The 21,911-nt window shown below is 45.2% G+C and overlaps 1 protein-coding gene across 3 annotated transcripts; it reads left to right on the forward strand.

Moving 5' to 3' along the window:
* The first annotated feature begins 1,871 nt into the window (after positions 1-1,871).
* LOC129543645 (DLA class II histocompatibility antigen, DR-1 beta chain-like) lies at positions 1,872-14,677 on the forward strand. 3 transcript variants are annotated; one of them, XM_088831121.1, is made up of 6 exons: positions 1,872-2,067; positions 7,344-7,613; positions 12,139-12,239; positions 12,324-12,420; positions 13,148-13,250; positions 14,183-14,677. In XM_088831121.1, the coding sequence occupies exons 1-6, from the start codon at positions 1,968-1,970 to the stop codon at positions 14,262-14,264; spliced, it is 753 nt and encodes a 250-aa protein (XP_088687247.1). In that variant the 5' UTR covers positions 1,872-1,967; the 3' UTR covers positions 14,265-14,677. The 3 variants fall into 3 exon arrangements, with proteins under 3 accessions (XP_088687247.1, XP_088687246.1, XP_055262848.2); XM_088831120.1 differs by having other exon boundaries at positions 1,882-2,067; positions 12,139-12,420; XM_055406873.2 differs by having other exon boundaries at positions 1,883-2,067; positions 12,139-12,420; positions 14,603-14,677.
* Positions 14,678-21,911: the final 7,234 nt, after the last annotated feature.

The raw sequence follows: 21,911 nt of genomic DNA on the forward strand, positions 1-21,911 counted from the left end.
CCGCACACCCGGCCCCTCCAGCCGCCGAGCTTTCGAGGGCGTCCGCCCTGCTCCTGGCTCCCCAGGCCCAGAGGGCCAGGACGCCGGGGGCGTGCAGTGCGCGGTCTGGGGGAGGCGTCTCTCCCGTTGGCGCTCCGAATTTCCGCTCGCGCCACCTCCCCAGCGGCAGCCCGGGGGTCTCCTTCGCGATCTGAAGCCCCCTCGCGCCGTCGCCGCTTCGCGCCCCTCTGTCCGCGGCGGGCGCGGCTCCGCAAGCTTCTCCAGCCGGTGTCTGGTTCTGGGCCCGGCGGCCAGCAGGGGGCGCGCGACACTGATATTGGCACAGAAAAGGGTTTTTTTGTTGTTGTTGCTGTAATAGTTAGTTTGTTGGTTTTTTGTTTGCTGTTTTGTCCCCAGATCATCTTTAAGCCTCTTCCTGGTGGTCCAGTGGCTAAGATTCCGAGTTCCAAATGCAGGGTCCTGGGTTCCATCCCTGGTCAGGGAACTGGATTCACATGCCACAGCTAAGACCTGGCACAACCAAATAAATAAATAAAAACGAATACTTCTTTAAAGTTCCTAATGGAGGATACCGCTAAAATCTCACTGGAAAGCATCCTGCTAAGCCTGCTGAGGGCTGAGGCAGCCTGTAAATGACACAGTCTTCTGTGGAGGATACGCGTCTTCCTTGGTAAGAAGAAATGGGACTTGTTGATCCATTCCTTGTTATTAATATTTTTCCTTAAATAAAGGAACCACTGACCTGCTTCTCACTTTAGTTTCCAGCTTAGTGCTGATAGCTTCTGAAAACTACAGAGAATTTATTAAACTACTGGGACAAGACAGAGATTCTATATGCTAACTAGTTTGCGATAATGAAGAACCCATTTTTCCCAGATATATTGCAACTTTCCAGGCTTCCTAGAAGTGAGTCCTATTCTGCAACAGTTTGTGGTAGAAAAAGAATTAATGCAGAACTTTAGTTAGACAGCTTTCCTTTAAAGTCCCTTCTGAATCACAGATACTGCATATATTAATTTAAGATGTAATCATCAATCTAAAAGTAGAATGATATATTTAAATCATATGATTGCATCAAAGGAGATAATTCATAGGTTTTTTTTCATAGGGTTCTGTTTACTGAACACTCTACAATATGTTCTGAGCAACATCTGCTTGTATCTTTCCTTCAGGTAAAGCAAGAGAAGGGGACATGTCCTGGATAGAAAGAGGAGAGTCAAAAATGGGAACCAGGAGGAAGGGATTAATCACTTTTTCACATAAAATACTAATTATTCTAAAGCAGAGTCGCTGAGACCTATCTCTGAGCCCCTGCAGGATGAGATTAGGACACGGACCCTGTCACACTGTTAGTTACACTCTCTGCAAAGGCACCGCGGCTTTCTCTTATGTGTATTCTGGAGGTGCCACTAAAGGCAGAGGCAGCGAGGGGAGATGATCCTGAAAAACTTAGGTGACCATCACTGACCAGCAGAGCTGGCTCACGATAGAGCCCCAATTAAAATGCTGCAACTACAAACGGATCAAACTTTTAAAGCACGGAATTAAAACAATCCTGTTGGGGGCGGGAGGAGAAGGGGACGACGGAGAATGAGATGGCTGGATGGCATCACCGACTCTGTGGACATGAGTTTGAGTGAACTCCGGGAGTTGGTGATGGACAGGGAGGCCTGGCGTGCTGTGATTCATGGGGTCGCGGAGAGTCGGACACGACTGAGCGACTGAACTGAACTGAACTGAACTGAACTGAAGGATTCAAAAGAGGAAGTGCATACTGAATATCTGACCAGCAACTGATGATGTTTTCCGCGGATGAGTCTGATTGGCTCTCCCAAATTGAGCCGACCCAATCCAGGAACAGAGCAATGAGCTCCTAGGTTGGTAATATTGGAGATGTGGGTGGAGGTGGGTCGTAATCCTCACCGAGATTTTTCTGCTCCCCGGCGCTCTGCCTTCTGTTCTCCTGCATGCTGTGCCTTTGGTTCCCCCCAGGCTCCTGGACAGTAATTCTGCCAGTGACACTGATGGTGCTGAGCCCTCTCCTGGCTTGGGCTGGGAACACCCGAAGTAAGTGCATTCCTGGGATGGTGAGCTGCTGTGGAGGGAAGGGGAGGGAGGGAGTTAGCTTTACCTCTGTGTCCAGGCCACATCCCTCAAAAATCAGCATCTTCTCCAGTGACTACTTATCTCTATCGTGAGTGCTTGCATGCAGGCTCAGTCACTTCAGTCGTGTCCAACTCTTTGCAACCCCATGGACTGTAGCCCGCCAGGCTCCTCTATCTGTGGGATTCTCCAAGCAAGAGTACTGGAGTGTGTTGCCATGCCCTCCTCCAGGGGATCTTCCCATCCCAGGGATGGAAGTCACGTCTCCTGCATCTCCTGCATCGCAGGCGGATTCTTTATCCACTGAGCCACCTGGGAAGCCCTATCTTTGTCATATGAATCCTCAATTTCTTCCACAAACAAAAGGCGCCTGGATACTTGCTCTCTTTAGGAGACCTGCCCAAGGAGCCTTCATATTTATGCGTATAGCCTATTTCTTCTCAACTCTCTTCTAATAAAACCTCTCCAGTCTCGCATCCCATTCCCTCAGGGTTTTGAGAGGATTTAGAAATGATTTCCAAAATAATTCAAAATGATTATGAGTAATTTCAAAATAATCATGAGTAATTTCAAAATAATCAAATCCGTGATTCCCTTTATTCTATTGAGTTATGCCAGAAAATGGGAACGATCCTCTGAAAACATTAAGGGGATTCAAAAGGAATTAGAAAGACCTCTGCTGGGAGACCCTTCCTGTGTCCTGCATGGGATCTGTGATGCTGCTTCCTCTCCCCAGTGTGTGAGGCTGTCCCAAGGGGCCTCCCCGCTGCCTCCTCTTTTCTTCAATTGAAGTCTCGTTGATTTACAATATCGTGTCAGCCTCGGGTGTACAGTACAGCAGCTCAGTTATACATACATACATGAGATACACACATGCCGGGCTCCCCAGGAGATCTTGCTTCGATCCCTGGGTCGGGAAGATCCCCTGGAGAAGGGAATGGTGACCCACTCCAGTATTCCTGCCTAGAGAATTCCATGGACAGAGAAGCCTGGCAGGCTTCAGTCCATGGGGTTTCAAAGAGTCGGACACAACTGAGCAACTAACACTTTTCACTTTTTCATAGTTGATTTACAATATTGAATTTCAGGTATACAGCACAGCAATTCAGTTACATACATATGTAGTATATATATATTCTTTTACATATATAGTATATATACTCTTATAGTATAATATATAGTCTATATATTCTTTTTCGGGTTCTCTTCCCCTTCAGGTTATTACACAATATTAAGCAGCATCCCCTGTGCTATACAGTACGTCCTTGTTGGTTATCTATCGTCTCCTTTTCTTTCCCCTGAACCCCACGGTTTACAAGGCCTGTGTCCCTGGACTGGAGGTTCTCTGGCACAAGTTGGGGGAAGTTGTCTCTCGTTTCTCCTGCGGTGTAAAGGACTCTGGAACTAAAGTGGGGCCCCTCAGCACTCGGAATGACCCTGTAGTTAAGGAGCATCTCAGGGGCATTCTGTGATGCCGTAAAGAGCTCAAGAAGGACTGAAAACCTGGCCCAGCTCAGTGCTTACTGTGCCTACTTTGACGCTCTCTGTCCTCTCAGCCTCTGCCGTGTCTCCTCTCGCTCTGAACCCACAAGAGGAGATTCAGTGTGGAATGCCTGCGTGCGTCTTCAGTTGCTCAGCTCTGTCTGATGCTCTGCGATCCTACAGACCGCAGCCCACCAGGCTCCTCTGCCCAAGGGCTTCTCTAGGCGAGAATACTGGAGCGGATTGCCATGCCCTCTTCCAGAGGACCTTCCCAACCCAGGGATCAAACCTGTATCTCTCATGTGTCCTACATTGGCAGGTGGGTTCTTTACCACTAGTGCCACCTGGGAATCCCGGTATAGAATAGACCATATTAGATTATATTTTTATAAACCCCAAATAGTCAAATATCAGCCATTTCATATGGTTCAAACCATATACCCTGAGCAGGATACTGAGAGTGTCAAGGCTGTTTCCATCCCACGGGGCTGAAAGCCAATAAGGAAGTCAAGGGAACTCATTACCTCTTGGAGTCTTGAGCCCAATTTTCATATGTTCATTCATCATGCCAACAGTTTTCCATAATCATCTGCCTTTGGTTACCTCTCCCTCCATTTTTCTGTATTCTTTCCCCAACCATGTCATCACCATTACTGGAAATTCCCGAAGTTTGCACAAACCTTCAGCACTATAACAGACCCATTGGATGAGATGAAACTTCATAAAATGTTGCCTGTCTCTTAAAATTACCTGTGAATGTTTCTTTACAGTAGCAAGAAGAGAAAGAGGAAGTTAGTCTGAATTTCTCACAGGATATAGAAGAGACATAAGGTACAGAGACTTCCCCAGTGGTCCAGTGGTTAAGACTCCACCTTCCACTGCAGGGGGTACAGGTTCGACCCTGGCTGGAGAATTAAAGTGTCATGATTACAAAACTGTGTTGGAGTTGGAGCCCCTTCCTGCTTTCCAGAAGCCGCACAAAGATTAATTCCTGAAACCATAAATGACAAATACTTTTTTGAGCAACAATTATGTACTAGGCTCAGTGAATGCTATTTGAATAATACAGAGAAGTTCATTATGATCATGGAAGTTACCTAATGACAAGAAAGAAAATCAACAACCCAATAAACACTGAACCAAGAGAAACATTTGAAACAGTATAAATGCTGTTTATATATATATATAATTATATGTATATATATATATATATATAATATGTGATGAGTGAGTGTTAGTGTGTCTGGCTCTTTGCGACACTATGGACTGTAGCCCACCAGGCTCCTCCATCCATGGCATTCTCCAGGCAAGAATACTGGAGTGGGTTGCCATTCCCTTCTCCAGGGGACCTTCCAGACCCAGGGATCAAACGCAGGTCTGCTGCATTGCAGGCAGATTCTCTACTGTCTGAGTCATATATATATATATATATATATATACACAGAGAGAGAGAGAGTATTCATCTGACTTCAGTGCAAGTGTCTAGGGGGCTTTTCCTGGGAAAGTGACATCCAATAAATGATGAGAAGAAAACAATCATGAGAAAGATCTAAGGGACAAATACTCCAGGGACCAAGGGAAAAGTAGAAATGTGGGAAGATGTTTGCTGTGTTTAAGGGACAGAAAGAAGGTTCGAGCAGCTGAAACAGATAAAGCAGGTGGGGGAGTGGAATAAGATGAAGCTGGAGAGAAAGTCAGGAGCCAAATCATGTTAGGCCCCAATGGCCATGATGAGAAATTTGACTTTTATTTACAGAGATACGTGAGGCTACTAAGGGAAGTTACAAAGTGAGTCCATTTGTATATTTTGTAAGATATTTATTTATTTATTTGGCTGCACTGGATCTTAGTTGTGGCACGCGGGATCTTCAATCTTTGTTGCAGCATGCAGGTCTGTAGTTGCAGCATGCACGATCTTTTTTTTTTTAGTTGCAGCATGTGGGATTTTAGTTGCGGCACATGGGATCTAGTTCTCTAACCAAGGAGTGAATGCTGGCCCTGTGCACAGGAAGCTCAGAGTCTTAGCCACTGAACCACTGCCCTATATTTATTTTTTTTAATAATTCTAGCTACCACATGGAGATTAGGTTGCAGGGGTTCATGCATCCCAGTGTTGCATCCCAAAGAACGTGCATCCCAGTGTTCATTCACTGCAGCATCATTTACAATACCCAAAATGTAGAAGCAACTTAAGTGTCCATTGACAGATGAATGGATACAAATGTGGTACATATACAATGGAATATTAGTCATAAAAAAGAATGAAATTCTGCCATTTGCAACAATATGGATGGACCTAGAGGTCTGCCGTCTATGGGGTCGCACAGAGTCGGACACGACTGAAGTGACTTAGCAGCAGCAGAGAGTATTAAGATTAGTGGAAGAAGTCAGACAGAAAAAGTTGAACACTCTGTTATCACTTCTAAGTGGAATCCAAAACATAAAACAAACAAATGTATATGACAAAACAGAAACAGACTCACAAAGTGTGAACTAGTGGCTACCAGCGGGGAACCGGAAGGCAGGAAGGACGAGACAAGGGTGTGGTATTAAGAGATGCAAAGTACCGTGTATAAAATAAATAAGCAACAAAGACAGATAGTACAGCACAGGGAAATAGAGCCATTATCTTGTAATAACTTTAGATGGAGTACAATCTATAAAAGTACTGAATCACTGTGTTGTACACCTGGAACTAATATAATATTGTACATCAACGATACTGCAGTTTAAGAAAAGACCCCAAAATTTAAAGATATACACTCATATGGGGTGTGTGTGTGTATATTTGTATCTCTGTATCTTTACACACAAAGAAGCTACAGAATCATCTGTAACCAATAAGAGCTCTGAGACCCAGCTGGCCCTTTCCCTCAGCAGGTCAGAATTGCCAAATGAATCTTGGCACCAAGTTTTTAGAAAATCTGGCTTTCTGAGCTGTCCAGACTTGGAAAAGGAATGGGGGACCTGTCCTGAGGTTACGGTTTTAATCTCCTACCACTTCATCAATAGTTTTCATTACATTTAGCATAAAGTCAGAATCCTAATATTGCCTACAAGTGCCCGGTTCCGTGTAATGTCTGCAGTCTCAATCTTCTAGCCTCCTTTCTCTCACTGTTTTGTGCTTCAGTGAACTGTCTTCTTGAGGAAGTTCACCAGTTCTTTCAGCTTTTCCACATTTCTGCTTAAAATGTGTCTTTTTCCCCTAGACACACACACTCTTCCTCCAGCTCTCAGCCACGTTCCCTTACACCTCACACCTTAAGTGTCTTCAGAGACCGCGCCTCTGACGCCCTAACCTAACTTCGGTCCTCCGTCATTCACAGAGCCCCACCCTGTTATCCCGACATTCCTCATTCCCCTATCAATTGCTGTGCATTGGGCTTCTGTCCATCCCTTTCACTAAATTTCAAGCTGCAGGAATAGAGGGAAGGTGCCTGTTTCCGCTTCCTGGCATCTCAGGGGCAGCGAGGGTTTGGCAGGCGGGCAGTCCTGACCAAGCACTCACAGAGGAAGGGGGCGGCCGTGTGGAGGCAGAGATCGTGGGGAGACTCTGCGGTGGAGGGTCCCAGGAGGCGGCGGTGGTGGGGACCCCGACCAGGCCACACTTGGCGACGCCAGGCGAGCCTGGTGGCCAAGAGGAGCCCGAACGGCTCGGGGCAGAGCTCGTCCTCCCTGCGCGGCCGGCGGGGCTGGACGGCCCCGGGCTCTCTGGGGGCCCTCGCTGCCCGGTGACCAGGGCACTCCCGTCCCCACAGCTCTCTACATGGTGCAGGGCAAGTCCGAGTGCCACTTCTCCAACGGCACGCGGCAGGTGCGCTTCCTGGACAGGTACATCTACAACCGCGAGGAGCAGGTGCGCTTCGACAGCCTCGTGGGCGAGTACCGGGCGCTGACCGAGATGGGGCGGCCGGCGGCCGAGCGCTGGAACCGCTGGCCCGACGCCCTGCAGCGGGCCCGCAGCGCCGTGCGCGCCTTCTGCGCCACCAACTACCGGTTCTTCGCCAGCCGCACGGTGCAGAGGAGAGGTGAGCCGGGCAGCGGCGAGAGGCCGGTGCAGGGGAGGGGAGTGTCAGCGACCGAGACAGAGACGGAGAGACGGAGCTAGGCCGAGTAGGACAGTGCAGGCTGCGAGGGCCCGTGGGAGAGCCTGCTGTCAGAAAGCCAGCGCGCGATTTTGTCAGCGAGCGGTGGGCGGTGGCGTGGTGGGGCAGTGGGCCGGGGTCTGACAGCGGGAGGGGGCGAGGTGGGGGGACAGATGCGGGGTCGGGGGTCTCCTGCCGCCCAGGGAGGGCTGGGGGGAGGGGAAGGCTGGCTGGGGTGGGGGCAGAGACTCGGGAAGGGGCCTCGAGGTGTCCGCGGCTTGGGGGAGTGCTGTCGGCGCGGGGCGGAATGTAAAAGGACCCGGAGACTGTGAGAAGGGCCCCAGTCTGCTCCGGGCGCACCCCTCACTGCTGGGCCCTCCGCAGTGAGTGCGCTGGTGTCTGTGTGCAGGAGCGTTGCCTTGAGAATAAATTAGTGGGGGCGCTAATTTCTAGGGTTGCAGTGGAGAGGAACCTCCCACACCCCTCTGACCTTTCTGAAGCTGCTTTCAGTTCTAAATTTCCGACTACGTTTTTGCTTTCTTGGTATGTACATGTTTACATATTTGAAATGATTGTGAAGCCAACTTTTGGACATAATTTTGTTACTTAATATTAACATACTAATATTCAGTTCAGTTCAGTTCAGTCGCTCAGTCGTGTCCGACTCTCCGCGACCCCATGAATCACAGCACGCCAGGCCTCCCTGTCCATCACATATTACCATGTTTATAATGCTAATAGTAAGTCGGTAGTTACATATTAACCCTTCGTGTGGTTGTAAACAATTACCTGGCACTCCCCATTGTAAATTTATTTTCCATATTTCCACTTAGTTGGAAATTTATATCTTATTATTTTTAATTTATATTTCTTTTATTTCTAAAGTTCTCTTTTATCACATTTTTTTGGGCCAGTTGTAATGACTGCTCCAAACACTATCTATTAATCTGTTATCGCTGGGGTCCATGTGTTTTTCTCAGTAATTTTATGGCTTCTCTATGCAGTAAGATCATTAACATTTTGAGTCAACATTTTCTCCAGTTTGCGGTTTCTATTAGATTGTGTTTAATATTTTCCATGTTAAGAGTTTAACAGTTTTTATTTACTGAAATAGAAGCAGCAAAATTGTGACTAACGGTTTACCATCGATCTTAAATCTACTATTTTGTGGTTCTGTACAAATGCTTCCCCCACTTTTCCTTTATTTTAAAATAATTGTATTTACCTAGGGCCTGATAGTGTTAGAGGTTGTTTCAGAAGTTGAGTCCCAGGCCATACTCTGATCAGAAATGTCAGTTTAGAAGGAGAGAGAATTCTAAAATGATAACAATTCCAAACATTGCTGTTGTTCAGTCACTCAGTCATGTCCAACTCTTTGCGACCCTATGGACTGCAGCACACCAGGCTTCTCCGTCCTTCACCACCTCCCAGGGTTTGCTCAAACTCATGTCCATTGAGTCCGTGATGCCGTCCAGCCATCTCATCCTCTGCCACCCCCTTCACCTCCTGCCTTCATCTTCCCCAGCATCAGCATCTTTTCCAGCAAGCCAACTGTTCACATCAGGTGGCCAAAGTATTGGAGCTTCAGCTCCGGCATCAGTCCTTCCAATGAGAATTCAGGGTTGATTTCTTTTAGGATGGACTGGTTAGATCTCCTTGCTCTCCAAAGGACTCTCAAGAGTCTTTTAGCACCACCATTCGGAGCTGTTTCTCCACTCTTCCCCAGTAGCATAGTGGACACCTTCTGACCTGGGAGGCTTATCTTTCAGTGTCATTCTTTCTGCCCTTTCTTACTGTTCATGGGGTTCTCAAGGCAAGAATGCTGAAGTGGTTCTCCATTCCGTTCTCCAGCGGTCCATGTTTTGTCAGGACTCCGCCATCGCCCGTCTGTCTTGGGTGGACTTGCACGGCGTGGCTCACAGTTTCATTGACTTACACAGGCTGAGATCCATGTGATCATTTTGGTTAGTTTTCTTTGTTTTTAGTTTTCATTCTGTCTGAGCTCTGATGCATGACGATAAGAGGCTTGTGCAAACTCCCTGATGGGAGAGACTGGCTGTGGGGAAAACTGGGTCTTACTCTGATGGGTAGGGTCACGCTTAGTAAATCTTTAATCCAGTTTTCTGCTAATGGCTGGGGCTGTGCTCACTCCCTGTAGTTTGGCCTGAGGCAGCCAGTCCTGGACTCTGCAGTCTCTGCGCTAGGGCTGTCGGCTCTAAGGGTAGGGCTGATGGTGACCTCCTCCACGTGGACGTAAGCCACACACCACGCCTCCCGGGACTGCTGCTGCCAGAGCCCCTGTCCCTGTGCGAGGCCCCTGCTGACCTGTGCCTCTGCAGGAGACCCTCAGACACTCACAGGCAGGGCTGGCTCAGTCTCTTGTGGGGTCACTGCTCCTTTCCCTGGGTCCTGGTGTGGACCAGTTTTGTTTGTGCCCTCCGAGAGTCCCTGGTTGAACCCCTCCTACCATCTCGTTGTGGCTTCTCCTCTGTCCCTGGACGTGGGGTGTCTTTTCTTTGGTGGGTTCCAACATCCTGCTGTCAACAGTTCTTCAGCCGCTAGTTGCGAGTTTGGTGTTCTTGCAGGAGAAGATGAGCGCACGTCCTTCTACTCTGCCATCTGTATAATGTCAGACAGCTGCAATCAGGTCAGACTACTAGAATAAAATACCATCAACTGTCTTATGTTAAAAACTACATAAATGTATTTCTCACAGCTTTAGAGACGAACAAGTCCAAAATCAAGGCACAGGCAGATTCAGTGTCTGGTGAGATCCCACTGTGAGTTGTTTTGAAAAAAGGGAGACAAAGGGAGAGATTCATCAGCTGAGTATAAATCTATGGCAGCTTTTAACATGATGAACTCTCCTTGCTGCTTTTCCCGGGCAGGCCCCGTGTTTTCCTGGAGGCCCCCTTGTGGAGAATGGCTTCTGTGGCCTGTCTCTGCTGCTCGGGGGAGGAACAGGCTCCATGCTGTCATCAGGTGTGCGTCCATGGAGGCGGCTCGACATCTCTGCCAACCCCACTGCCATTCCCTCACTCATCCTTAAGCTTTGAATCATATTTTCTTTCATAGTAAAAATAATACATAAATTCAATGAGTAACTAACACATATTGAGCGCTAAGTTCCAGCCTTTTTTTGGCCATTCCACACAGCCTGTGGGACTTCAGTTCCTTGATCAGGGGTTGAACCAGGCCCTTGGCAGGGAGACTGCAGAGTCCTAACCACTGGAATTCCCCCAGCCGTTTCTTAACATAGTTTCAGTCTATCAAGTCTTTTTTAAAAATATGATGGTCAATATTTTTTATTGAAGTATAGTTGATTTACAATGTTGTGTTAATCTCTGCTGTTCAGCAAAATGGTTCAGTTACATACATTCTTCTTGTAATACTCTTTTCCATTATGCTTTTTCATAGGATATTTAATATAGTTCTCTGTGCTATTCAGTGGGGCCGTGTTGTTAATCTGTTCTGTATATAATAACTGTCATCTACCAGCCCCAGACTCCCGCTCCATCCCTCCCTCAAGCCCGTCCCCCTTGGCAACCACAGGTCTGTTCTCTGTGTCCAGGTGTCTGTTTCTGTTTCATAAATAAGTTCATTTTGTCATATTTTAGATCCCACATATAAGTGATAGCATGTGGAGTCTGTCCTCTTTCTGACTGACTTCACTTAGTATGATCATCTCTAGGGGCATCCATGTTGTTGTAAATGGCATTATTTTGTTCTTTTTTATGGCTGAGTAGTAGTCCATCTTGGAGAAGGCAGTGGCACCCCACTGCAGTTCTCTTGCCTGGAAAATCCCATGGATGGAGGAGCCCGGTAGGCTGCAGTCCATGGGGTCGCTAAGACTCGGACACGACTGAGCAACTTCACTTTCACTTTTCACTTTCACACATTGGAGAAGGAAATGGCAACCCACTCCAGTGTTCTTGCCTGGAGAGTCCCAGAGACGGCGGAGCCTGGCGGACTGCCGTCTATGGAGTCGCACAGAGTTGAACATGACTGACGTGACTTGGCAGCAGTAGTCCGTCTTATATGTGACTCATCTAACTCAAAGAGGTAAGTTTGTTTCATTATCCTCCTTTAGAGATAAGAAAGTTGAGGCACAAAGTAATTTAAAAACTCTTCCAGAATTAACCAGGTAGAAGCAGAGCCTGAATTTGAACCCAGGGAGCATAGTTACAGAAATCACACTTTTAATGAATATGCCCCGTGTCCTGCAAAAAGTGTAAATGCTGCAGTTCAACAATAAGTAAATCCTTCAAGTTATGAAAAGAAACCTCACAGTTTTCCTCAACATCTCTCAACTCTAATAAGGGTTGGCAGTTTGGGAGTTAAATTCAAGCAAGATTTGTGCACTACATCCTCTGAAGCCACATGGGCAGCCTGGCCTGTGCGAGCTTGCAGTCTGGTCGGGAGACTTAGTCTGTCTCCTGCTCTAACCCCACTGCATTTTCTCTGCTAGTTGAGCCTACGGCGACTGTGTACCCTGTGAAGAGTCGGCCCCTACGGCACCACAACCTCCTGGTCTGCTCTGTGAACGGTTTCTACCCAGGCCACATTGAGGTCAGGTGGTTCCGGGACAGCCAGGAAGAGGAGGCCGGGGTGGTCTCCACAGGCCTGATCCCTAATGGAGACTGGACCTTCCAGATCATGGTGATGCTTGAAATAGTTCCTCAGGGTGGAGAGGTCTACACCTGCCACGTGGAGCACCCCAGCCGGACGAGCCCTGTCACAGTGGAATGGAGTAAGGAGCTCTCTGATCTCACACGTTTCTCAGCCGCCATGGAGGGGGCCCGCTTACCCCCGAGTGTCAGGTTTCTCCTCTCCCCACACAGGTGTCCATGGGCTCCATGTTCTCTTCTCCTTCAGCTGAGATTGTTGGGGTTGCTCTGTGACGTCCTGTGATGGAGCTCCTCCGATAGTTTGCAGATATCCCGTGATGGTTTCTGTAAATGCCTGGGCCCCCTGGGGAGCCAGTTCTGCCCAACAAGCAGAGAAGACGACATCTCTGTTTGAACCTCCTGTGACCTCCCAGGTCATGGTCACTCTTCGGTCCTGGGCACCAGTCCCCTGTGTCAAGTTGGGCTTGTGCTTCGGACACTCTTGCCCTGAGTTTTTCACTGTGATCTGAGAAGGGGCACACCCCTTCCAAGGACCTTCCTGACCTGAGGGAAGTTCAGTCCCTGCTCTGCCTTTTACTAGCTCTATCAGCCAAGGCAGACTTCCCCACCTCATCCAGTCCCAGGCTCCTCATCCATCAGATGTTGAAGACGTGTGGCCTTCTATCAGGGCTGGGATATTTAAATGATTCACTGCCTGAACCTTGTAACAACTCAGCTTGAATTTTCATCTCTTTTCTAGGAATGGTCAATTATTTCAGTTTTTTTCAGAGCAGGCTTCTTCCTCCCAGTTTCAATTAGAGAAGTTGGATTTGGGATAAAAATCACTCAGAAACTGGCTTCTTTTCTCAGGGGCACAGGATGAATCTTCACAAGAAAAAATGCTGATTGGAATCGGGGCCTGTGTTCTGGGTCTGCTGTTCCTTGGGATGGGGCTGCTTTTCTACATCAGGAGGTAAGGGACCTGTTGGCAGCTGAGACACCCCGCAGATTGTTTGGAGGAAGAAATATGGCTTTGCTCAATGAAGTTCTCGAATACAACCTTTGCCTAGTTGATCTCAACTTTCCTGGAAATCCAGAAAGTACCTATGGGTGAAATATAAGAGGTGATGGCCTGTAGAGATAAGAGAAGGGTTAGCATGTCATGGAGATCTCAGATAGAAATCCTGGAGCAAATGCAAGAAGAGACACTAAGGCTGATGAAATGGTGCTGGATTTGTGTGGTGGAAGCTTCCTAGGTCATATGCGTTCCAGGGTCTGCTCCCCTTTCCACCCTGGTATTCGGTGATGCAAGCTGTGATTTTGAGACATCTCAGGGACGGTCAGGGGCTGAGACACTGTACCCCGGGAGTGTGCCTCCCCATCTCCTTTCGTAGGAGACTCTGGGCTTCAGCCGAGGTAGTGCCCTTTCAGCCTCTTTTAGAGAGAGGTTTGGTCTCCTAGGAACAGTGGTGGAGATGACAAGTGGGGAGACAGCAAAATGAGAAAGACTGAAATCTGATTAGGCAGTTTGCAGTAAAGCTTTGCACCAGTTAATCAGAGAACAGACTTGTGTTTGCCAAGGGGGAGGGGGTGGAGAAGAGAGGGATTGGGAGTCTGGGATTGGCAGATGCAAACTATTATATACAGGATGGATAAACACCAAGGTCCTACTGTACAGCACAGGAAACTCTATATCCTGAGATAAACCATAATGAAAAAGAACATTTAAAAAATGTATGTATGTGGGGTTTTCCCTGGTGCTCCAGTTAGAATCCACCTCCCGATGCAGGGGACACAGGTTCAATCCGGGGTTGGAGAACTAAGATCCCACATGCCAAAGGGCTAATAAGCCTGCACGCCACAGCTACTTGTCCACGCACCCTAGAGCCTGTGCTCTGCCAACAGGAGAAACCACCGCAGTGAGAAGCCCGCCAGCCACAACAAGAGAAAGCCCGTGCCCCGCAATGAAGATCCAGTGCAACCATAAATAAATGAAAAGTAAAATTTAAATGTATATATGTGAATAACTGGGTCACGTTGCTGTACAGCAGAAATGAAAACAGCGCTGTAAGTCAACTATATTTCAATAAAATTAACAAATAAATACTGCCAGGCCAGCAACCACCAGAGGGGCTTCTCTTCGATTGTAAACTCTAAAAATAATAAAATAAGAGGCCCATGGCCTGACGTGGCTGAGGCTCAGGGAGGCTTAAGACTGATTTCCGCCTTCTTGCTGCAGAACTCTCAGGGGAGGCCCCCAGGAAGGGGGGAAGAAGCAGCGTGAAGAGGTAGTACAGAAACAGCCCTCTCCTCTGTCTCCTGCAGGTCTCCTGAGCTGGAGCAGAGACCATGACACTTGGACGAGAACCTTCTGTCCCAGCTTCTTCGCCGCTTGAAAAGGTTTCCTACTTCAGACCGTGGGCCTCTTATTTTATTACTTTTAGAGTTTTTAATCGAAGAGATGCCCCTCTGGTGGCTGCTGGCCTGGCAGGCTTTATTTGTTAATTTTATTGAAGTCTGGTTGATTTGCAGTGTTGTTTTCATTTCTGCTGTACAGTGTTCATTCCTTACAACGAGAGTACTTTCTCAGGATCTAATTTGCTCTGGGTTGAATGACCCTGCAGAGAAAGTCCTGGGTGGCTCCTTCAGCCCCTTCCCTGCACCCAGAAGTCCCCACGATTGATCCCAGTACCTTATCTTCATTCTTTCCTGGTCCTCTTTGTTTTCTACCCCTGCTGCCTCTTTCCATCCACATTTCTTTATATGTATTTTTTGAAATACAAGAGAATGGAATCTTCGTACAGGTTAGACAAGGCATGTTGTGTGTTCATGAGAGCATAAGACGGAAGTCAGTTTCAACTGCTCAGTGATCTCATTCCTCTAATTGGTGATGGACAGGGAGGCCTGGCGTGCTGTGATTCATGGGGTCGCAAAGAGTCAGACACGACTGAGCGACTGGACTGAACTGAACTGAAGGTTAGAGAGGAACAGAAATGGGCAAACAGGGAAGAAGCAAAAGAGCTACTTTCCAAAAGCAACAAATTTGAGTAAGGTGATATGTAGAAGCAGAAAATCGCACCTCTGTAATCAGAACAGAGCTTTCAATGTTTTCTTATAGCATAAAGATTAAAGAGGGGAAAAGCAGAAGAATAACTATAGCCACTTCAGCTTGGGAACAAACACAGCACAAAAGGGGCTCTTTCAAGACGACAAAAAATACAAAAAGGGAAGAGAAAAGGTACAGAAGTCGAATAGGTGAATGATGATACAATGCGACCAGAAGGAAAAAGACTATTTTATCTACGATATGTTTTATACAAACTTCATGGTAGAGATATGAAACATTAAAAAGGAGGGAACTGAAGAAACATACTATAAAGCCACCAAGTTAAAATGGCAGACAGAAACAAAGGAAACAGGAAGCAATAGAGATCAGAAAACAACCAGAAAGCAAAAGATAAAATCACAGTACTGTGTCCTCATCTATCAATCACCCTAAAGGTAAATATGTTGAATTAGCCAATCAAAACACACCACTGGTAACCACCACTCTGTTCATTGTATCTAAGCATTCATTTTTGTTTGATATGTTTTATTTGTTTTGCTTGTTTTTCATTCCACATATGAGTAAAGTTGTACAATATATATCTTTCTCCATCTAACTTAATTTACTTGGCATCATACCCTCGAGGTCCATGCATGTGGTTGCAAACGGCAAGGCTTCACCTTTTTTATGGCTGATAGCACTCCATTGTATAAATATATATATATACCATATACCACATCTTGTTTTAATCCATTCGTCTGTTGGTGGGTACTTAGGTTGTTTCCATATTTTGGCTATTGCAAATATTACTATGATAAACATGAGGATGCATATATCTTTTTGAGTTAGTGTTTTATAGTCTTTGGATAAGTACCCAGAAGTGGGAGGAGGGTGAAATGGGTAAAGGGGATCAACTGTATGAAGGTGAATGGAAACTAAATTTCTGACATGCTCTAGTGTACACAAAGTAGAAATATAAGGTTTTAATGTAAAACTTATATAGTGTTACAAATTAATGTTCATTTCAGTTCAGTTGCTCAGTCATGTCCGACTCTTTGTGACCCCATGGACTGCAGCATGCCAGGCTTCCCTGTCCATCACCAGCTCCCGGAGCTTACTCAAACTCATGTCCATAGAGTCGGTGATGCCATCCAACCATCCCATCCTCTGTCATCCCCTTCTCCTCCTAAATTAATGTTACCTCAATAAAAAATAAATTTAAAACAAGAAAGAAATCTATAATTTACTAAAACATTAAATTTTACATGTAGAAAGAATGAAATTGTGGTAAGCTAATTACACCTCAGGAGATTTGTTGAAATATCTTCTTTTTTTTTTTAAGAAAAAGAGTCTACCTAAGCAAGACAGAAGACCTAGAAGACATAAATAAAAATATGTATTTGAATAAAAATTAAAAATTTATTTGCATGGATAAAATAAATTTTAAAGAAATATGTGAAGCTCAGGAAAAGTTTGTAACACATAAGGTTGGCAGTTGGATTGACTTTCTTATCATCTAAGATTGCCAACAAATCTATAAATAAATGAACAAAAATAAACAACAGAAAATTGGGCAAAGATCTAGACTATTTACAGATGATAATATACCAAAGGCCATTAAGCATAAAATATTTACTGAAACACACCAATAATCAAAAACATAAATTCAGATAGCAATATGATGAAACATTCCTCCCCCAAATTGGCAAATGTAGTAGTCTGGTTTTGTAAATAAAGGATTTAGAAGATTCTGTGAGAATGGATTTTCTCATATATCATTAGTAACATCATGAACTTGGTTGTATCTATGGCTCAGATGGTAAAGAATATGCCTGCAATGCAGGAGTCCTGGGTTCAATCTCTGGGTGAGGAAGATACCCTGGAGAAGGGAATGGCAACCCACTCCAGAAATCTTGCCTGGAAAATTCCATGGACAGAGGGATTTGGCAGCCTACAGTCCATGGGGCTGCAAAAAGTCAGACACAGCTGAGCAGTTGACACAGTCATTAAAATTAAGACTGCAAATGTTGCGTGATTGACAACAATAAAATCCACACCTGTATATCTGCTATGTTCTGGATGTCTGTGCCTCTACAAAATGTGTCTGTTGAAACCTGATCCCCAATGTGATGGTATTAGGAAGTGGAGCCTTTGGGGTGATTAGCTCCTGTAGGTGGAGCCCCTATGAATGAGGTTAACACCCTTATAAAGGACCAACGAGACCAGGGTCTTCCCTTCCACTATATGAGGCTACAAGTGAGATGCTGGCAGCTTGCAAACCCAGAACAGGTTTCTCACCAGCACTTGCCCTTGCTGGCACCCTGAACTCAGATTTCCCAGCCTCCAGAACTGTGAGATACAAAATTCTGTTATTTATAAGCTACCCCACTTATAGTACTTGGTTCTGGGGGCCTGAAGGAACTAAGACAGTATCTATCTTAAAGGAACAATCCTACATGAGCCTAAAGAAACCTCTACTCGAATGTTTGTTGCGCCAGGGTTTGGAGTAATAAAATTATTTCAAAATTCTAAGAGAGAAACTTATAAACTTGTCTTGATTATAAATATTCTGTATGTTAAAAATTATAAAATATGTTAAATAATGGTGTATACCCCTTTCGGTAGTCAGATAATCCCAGATTTCCATCCTGGTTAAAAACATTCTAAATAAATTCTCACATATGTGCCCAAGATGACATATTAAAAATGTTATTGAAGATGAAAGAAACAGTCTTAATTTTCAGAGAAAGAACAGATGAATTGTGGTATAGCCATGCAAAGGGATAATATGCCAAGTGTTAAATGAATGAAGGTAGGACAAGCCAGCCTGGATAGCAAAAAAGAAAAAAAAAATCATAAAGTACAAAAGACCCAGAATACCCAAAGCAACCCTGAGAAAGAACAAAGCCAGAGGTATCACACTTCCTGATTTCAAACTATAGTAAAAAGTTATAGTAATAAAAACAGTATAGCCTGACATTAAAATGGACACACAGACCATTGAAATAGAATAGAGAGCCCAGAATTAAACCCTTGGGTGTACAGTCAACTAACATTTGACTAGGGAGCCAAAAATATCCAATGGGGAAAGAATAGTGTCTTTAAGAAAACATGCTGTGTAAGCTGGAGTAACACACCAAGAAAAGCAGCAGAAAAGAAATGATGGCAGTAAGAGAGGGGATAAATAGAATGGAAAACAGATGTGCAGAGGCTTCCCTGGTGGTCCAGTGGGTAAGACTCCAAGCTTCCAAAGCAGGGGGCATAGGTTTAGTCCCAGGTCATGGAACTAAGATCCTACACGCCATCTGGTGGGGCAAAAAAAAAATGATTCTTATTTGATAGCAATAAAGGATTTGCAGTTAATTTTAAAAGAAAATAGATGTAAAATAAAGAAAATCACAAAGCTAGAGTTTTCTTTCTTTCTTTTTTTTTTTTTTTTTGGTGATCCACCTGCAAGACTGACAAGGAAGAAAAATCCAACTTGCAAACTATTAATCTGTAATGAAAAGATGCCGTTCCTACAGATTCTACAAACATTAAAAAGATGCTAACAGAATATAAAGAATTTCGTGCCAGTAGATTGGACGTTTTAGATGAAATTCTTTGAAAACCCCAATATTTCATGACCTCCTTCTGTGTAAAAGTCATTACACTACTCCTTCCATTTTCAGTTGTTTGAAAATTTCCATAATAAAAAAAATTTTTAATAAGTAAAAATAAAATTTCCACAGCTACTTCCAAAAAAATTACCCCAAAAGTTCCACAGCCATTTGGACTTCCCTGGTGGTACATTGAATAAGAATCTGCCTGCCAATACAGGGGCCATGGGTTTAATCCGTGCTGCAGAAAGATTTCACGTGCCTCAGAGCAACCAAGCCCTAGTGCTAGAACTCCTGAGCTGGCACTCTAGAGACTGAGCTTCACAAAAAGAGAAGCTGGGACAGTGAGAAACCTGTGTGCACAGCTCGAGGGTGGCCCCAGCTCCGTGCAGCTGGAGAAAACCCACACACAGTGACAAAGACTCGAGCAACCAAAAATTAATTGATTTTAAAACTACAGCCATGTAGTGATTTTTTTTACAGTCCTGAGAGTTGACTGAACGTAGTAGGTGGTTTTCATGGAAGGTCGCTCGTGTGGCTGCAGTCAGATGGCAGCTGGGGCCGGGTCTCCTGAGGCTCCCTTGGGATGTGGAGGCAGCCTCTCTCTCAGCAGATCCAGCGCCTCTGACGTGGCCCATGTGGTCCCACCAGCAATGAAGACAAGTTCTCACCTGGTAGCTCAGCACCAGGAGAGTAAAAGCCCCAGGACTCCCTCAGATGCAGCCTCAGAAGATGTGTGGCATCCTCTCCACCACATTCTCACGGTCTGAGCTCAGCGCCGGTCCAGATGTAAGGGGAGGTGGCCGTTTCCCTTTGTTGCTGCGTGTTCTCACTTCTCTGATTAGACTTATTCTTTGGCTAAAGTTTTTCCACAGACAGACGGCAGGCTGAGGACATCGGGAGGAGGGAACAAGGACCACCCTCCATTCCAAAACCCTCCCAAATGTTTCAATCTGTCTGGAACTGATTTTATTAATGGTTGGAGTGTGCATGTGAGTGTTAAATCGCTTCAGTCATGTCCGACTCTTTGCGGCCCTATGCACTGTAGCCCACCAGGGCTCCTCTGTCCGTGGAATTCTCCAGACAAGAATCCTGGAGTGGTTAGCCATTTCCTTCTCCAGGGGATCTTCCCTACCCAGGGACTGAACCCACATCTCTTGCATCTCCTGCATTGGTGAGTGGGTTCTTTACCACTAGCGCCATGCGGGAAGTTCAATGATTAGAGTAAGTGTCATGGTAAATTTTCTCAAAGAAACATTCAAACGACCTAGTCACATTTATTGAAAAGACCATCTTCCTCCCACTGCGTGTGCCACCATAGACCAGAGCATTTTATTTGAGCGAGGATCTGATTCTAGAATTTCTATTTTATTCTGTTTTCCTATTCATCTACACCCAAGCAAACATCACACTATGCTGATTAATATACCACAATATGTCAATTAACATAGCCAATACAACACAACATAATCTAACAAGGCTTTTGTTATGTTGCACCAATTTTCTCCCATGTTTGTTCTTAATTTTCAACATTTCCTAGACTATAAAATTTATGTTCAAATTTTAAATTTAGTTTTACAATCTTCACACATACACATTCGGTCCCATCACTTCATAGCAAATAGATGAGAAAACAATGGAAACAGTAACAGACTTTATTTTCTTGGACTCCAAGATCACTGCAGATGGTGACTGCAGCCATGAAATTAAAAGACACTTGCTCCTTGGAAGAAAAGCTATGACCAACATAGACAGCATATTAAAAAGCAGAGACATTACTTTGCCAACAAAAGTCTGTATAGTCAAAGCTACATTTTTTCCAGTAGTCATGTACAGTTGGTCCATAAAGAAGGCTGAGCGCCGAAGAATTGATGCTTTCGAATTGTGGTGTTGGAGAAGACTCTTGAGAGTCCCTTGGACTGCAAGGACATCCAACCAGTCAATCCTAAAGGAAATCAATCTTAAATATTCATTGGAAGAACTGATGCTGAAGTTGAAGCTCCAATACTTTGGCCACCTGATGTGAAGAACTGACTCATTGGAAAAGACCCTGATGCTGGGAAAGATTTGAGGGCAGGAGAAGAGGATGACAGAGGATGAGATGGTTGGATGGCATCACCAACTCAATGGACATGAGTTTGAGCAAGCTCTGGAACATGATTAAGGACAGGGAAGCCTGGCGTGCTGCAATCCATGGGGTCACAATGAGTCGGACACGACTGAGCAACTGAACAATAACAACAGCACATAAACACACCTTCACACACACAAACCAAAGAAAAACACAGAAGAAACCAGTGATCAAGCAAACAAAACTCCTTACCTTGATTTTTCAATGAAAATTTAATTGAATATAGATTAATCTAGAGGTAACTGGGGCCAGGGAGGCCTGGCATGCTGTGATTCATGGGGTCGCAAAGAGTCGGTCATGACTGAGCGACTGAACTGAGATGAACTGAACTGGCATTTAAAATACTTACCCTTACCATCTCTGATCTTTGTTGTCATCAATTACATTGTTCACTGACTTCTCCCAATGATGCTTTGTAGTTTTCAGTATAGAAGTCTTACTCATATCTTGTTAGATTTATTCCTAGATATTTGATATTTGGGGTTGCTGCTCTGAATGGTATCATTTTCTGTTTTGATCTTTCTTCATTTTCTCTATATTGGCCTTTTAACCAACAATACTATTAAATCTGTTAGCTTGTCTGCTATTTTTATTTTCAAACTGTAGGATTAAATTAAGAGTAAATAGTGACAATTTTACCTCTGTTGCAACCCTTATAGCTTTATTTTTCTCTCCATTTTTCATTGTCTACCATCTCCAGTGAGAAGGCAATGGCAAGCCACTCCAGTACTATTGCCTAGAAAATCCCATGGATGGAGGAGCCTGGTAGGTTGAAGTCTGTGGGGTCGCTAAGGGTCGGACATGACTGAGCGACTTCACTTTCACTTTTCACTTTCACACATTGGATAAGGAAATGGC

This window comes from Moschus berezovskii, chromosome 23, assembly GCF_049115385.1.
Source record: "Moschus berezovskii isolate FMDL1 chromosome 23, NW_MosBer_1.0, whole genome shotgun sequence".
Lineage (NCBI taxonomy): Eukaryota > Metazoa > Chordata > Mammalia > Artiodactyla > Moschidae > Moschus > Moschus berezovskii.

Excerpts from the sequence above, each read along its gene's own strand:
- LOC129543645 (XM_088831120.1), top strand. The coding sequence starts at position 1,968 with ATGCTGTGCCTTTGGTTCCCCCCAGGCTCCTGGACAGTAATTCTGCCA. Across the intron at positions 2,068-7,343 it reads TTGGGCTGGGAACACCCGAA|CTCTCTACATGGTGCAGGGC; the intron begins GTAAGTGCATTC and ends CCGTCCCCACAG. Across the intron at positions 12,421-13,147 it reads CCCTGTCACAGTGGAATGGA|GGGCACAGGATGAATCTTCA; the intron begins GTAAGGAGCTCT and ends TTCTTTTCTCAG.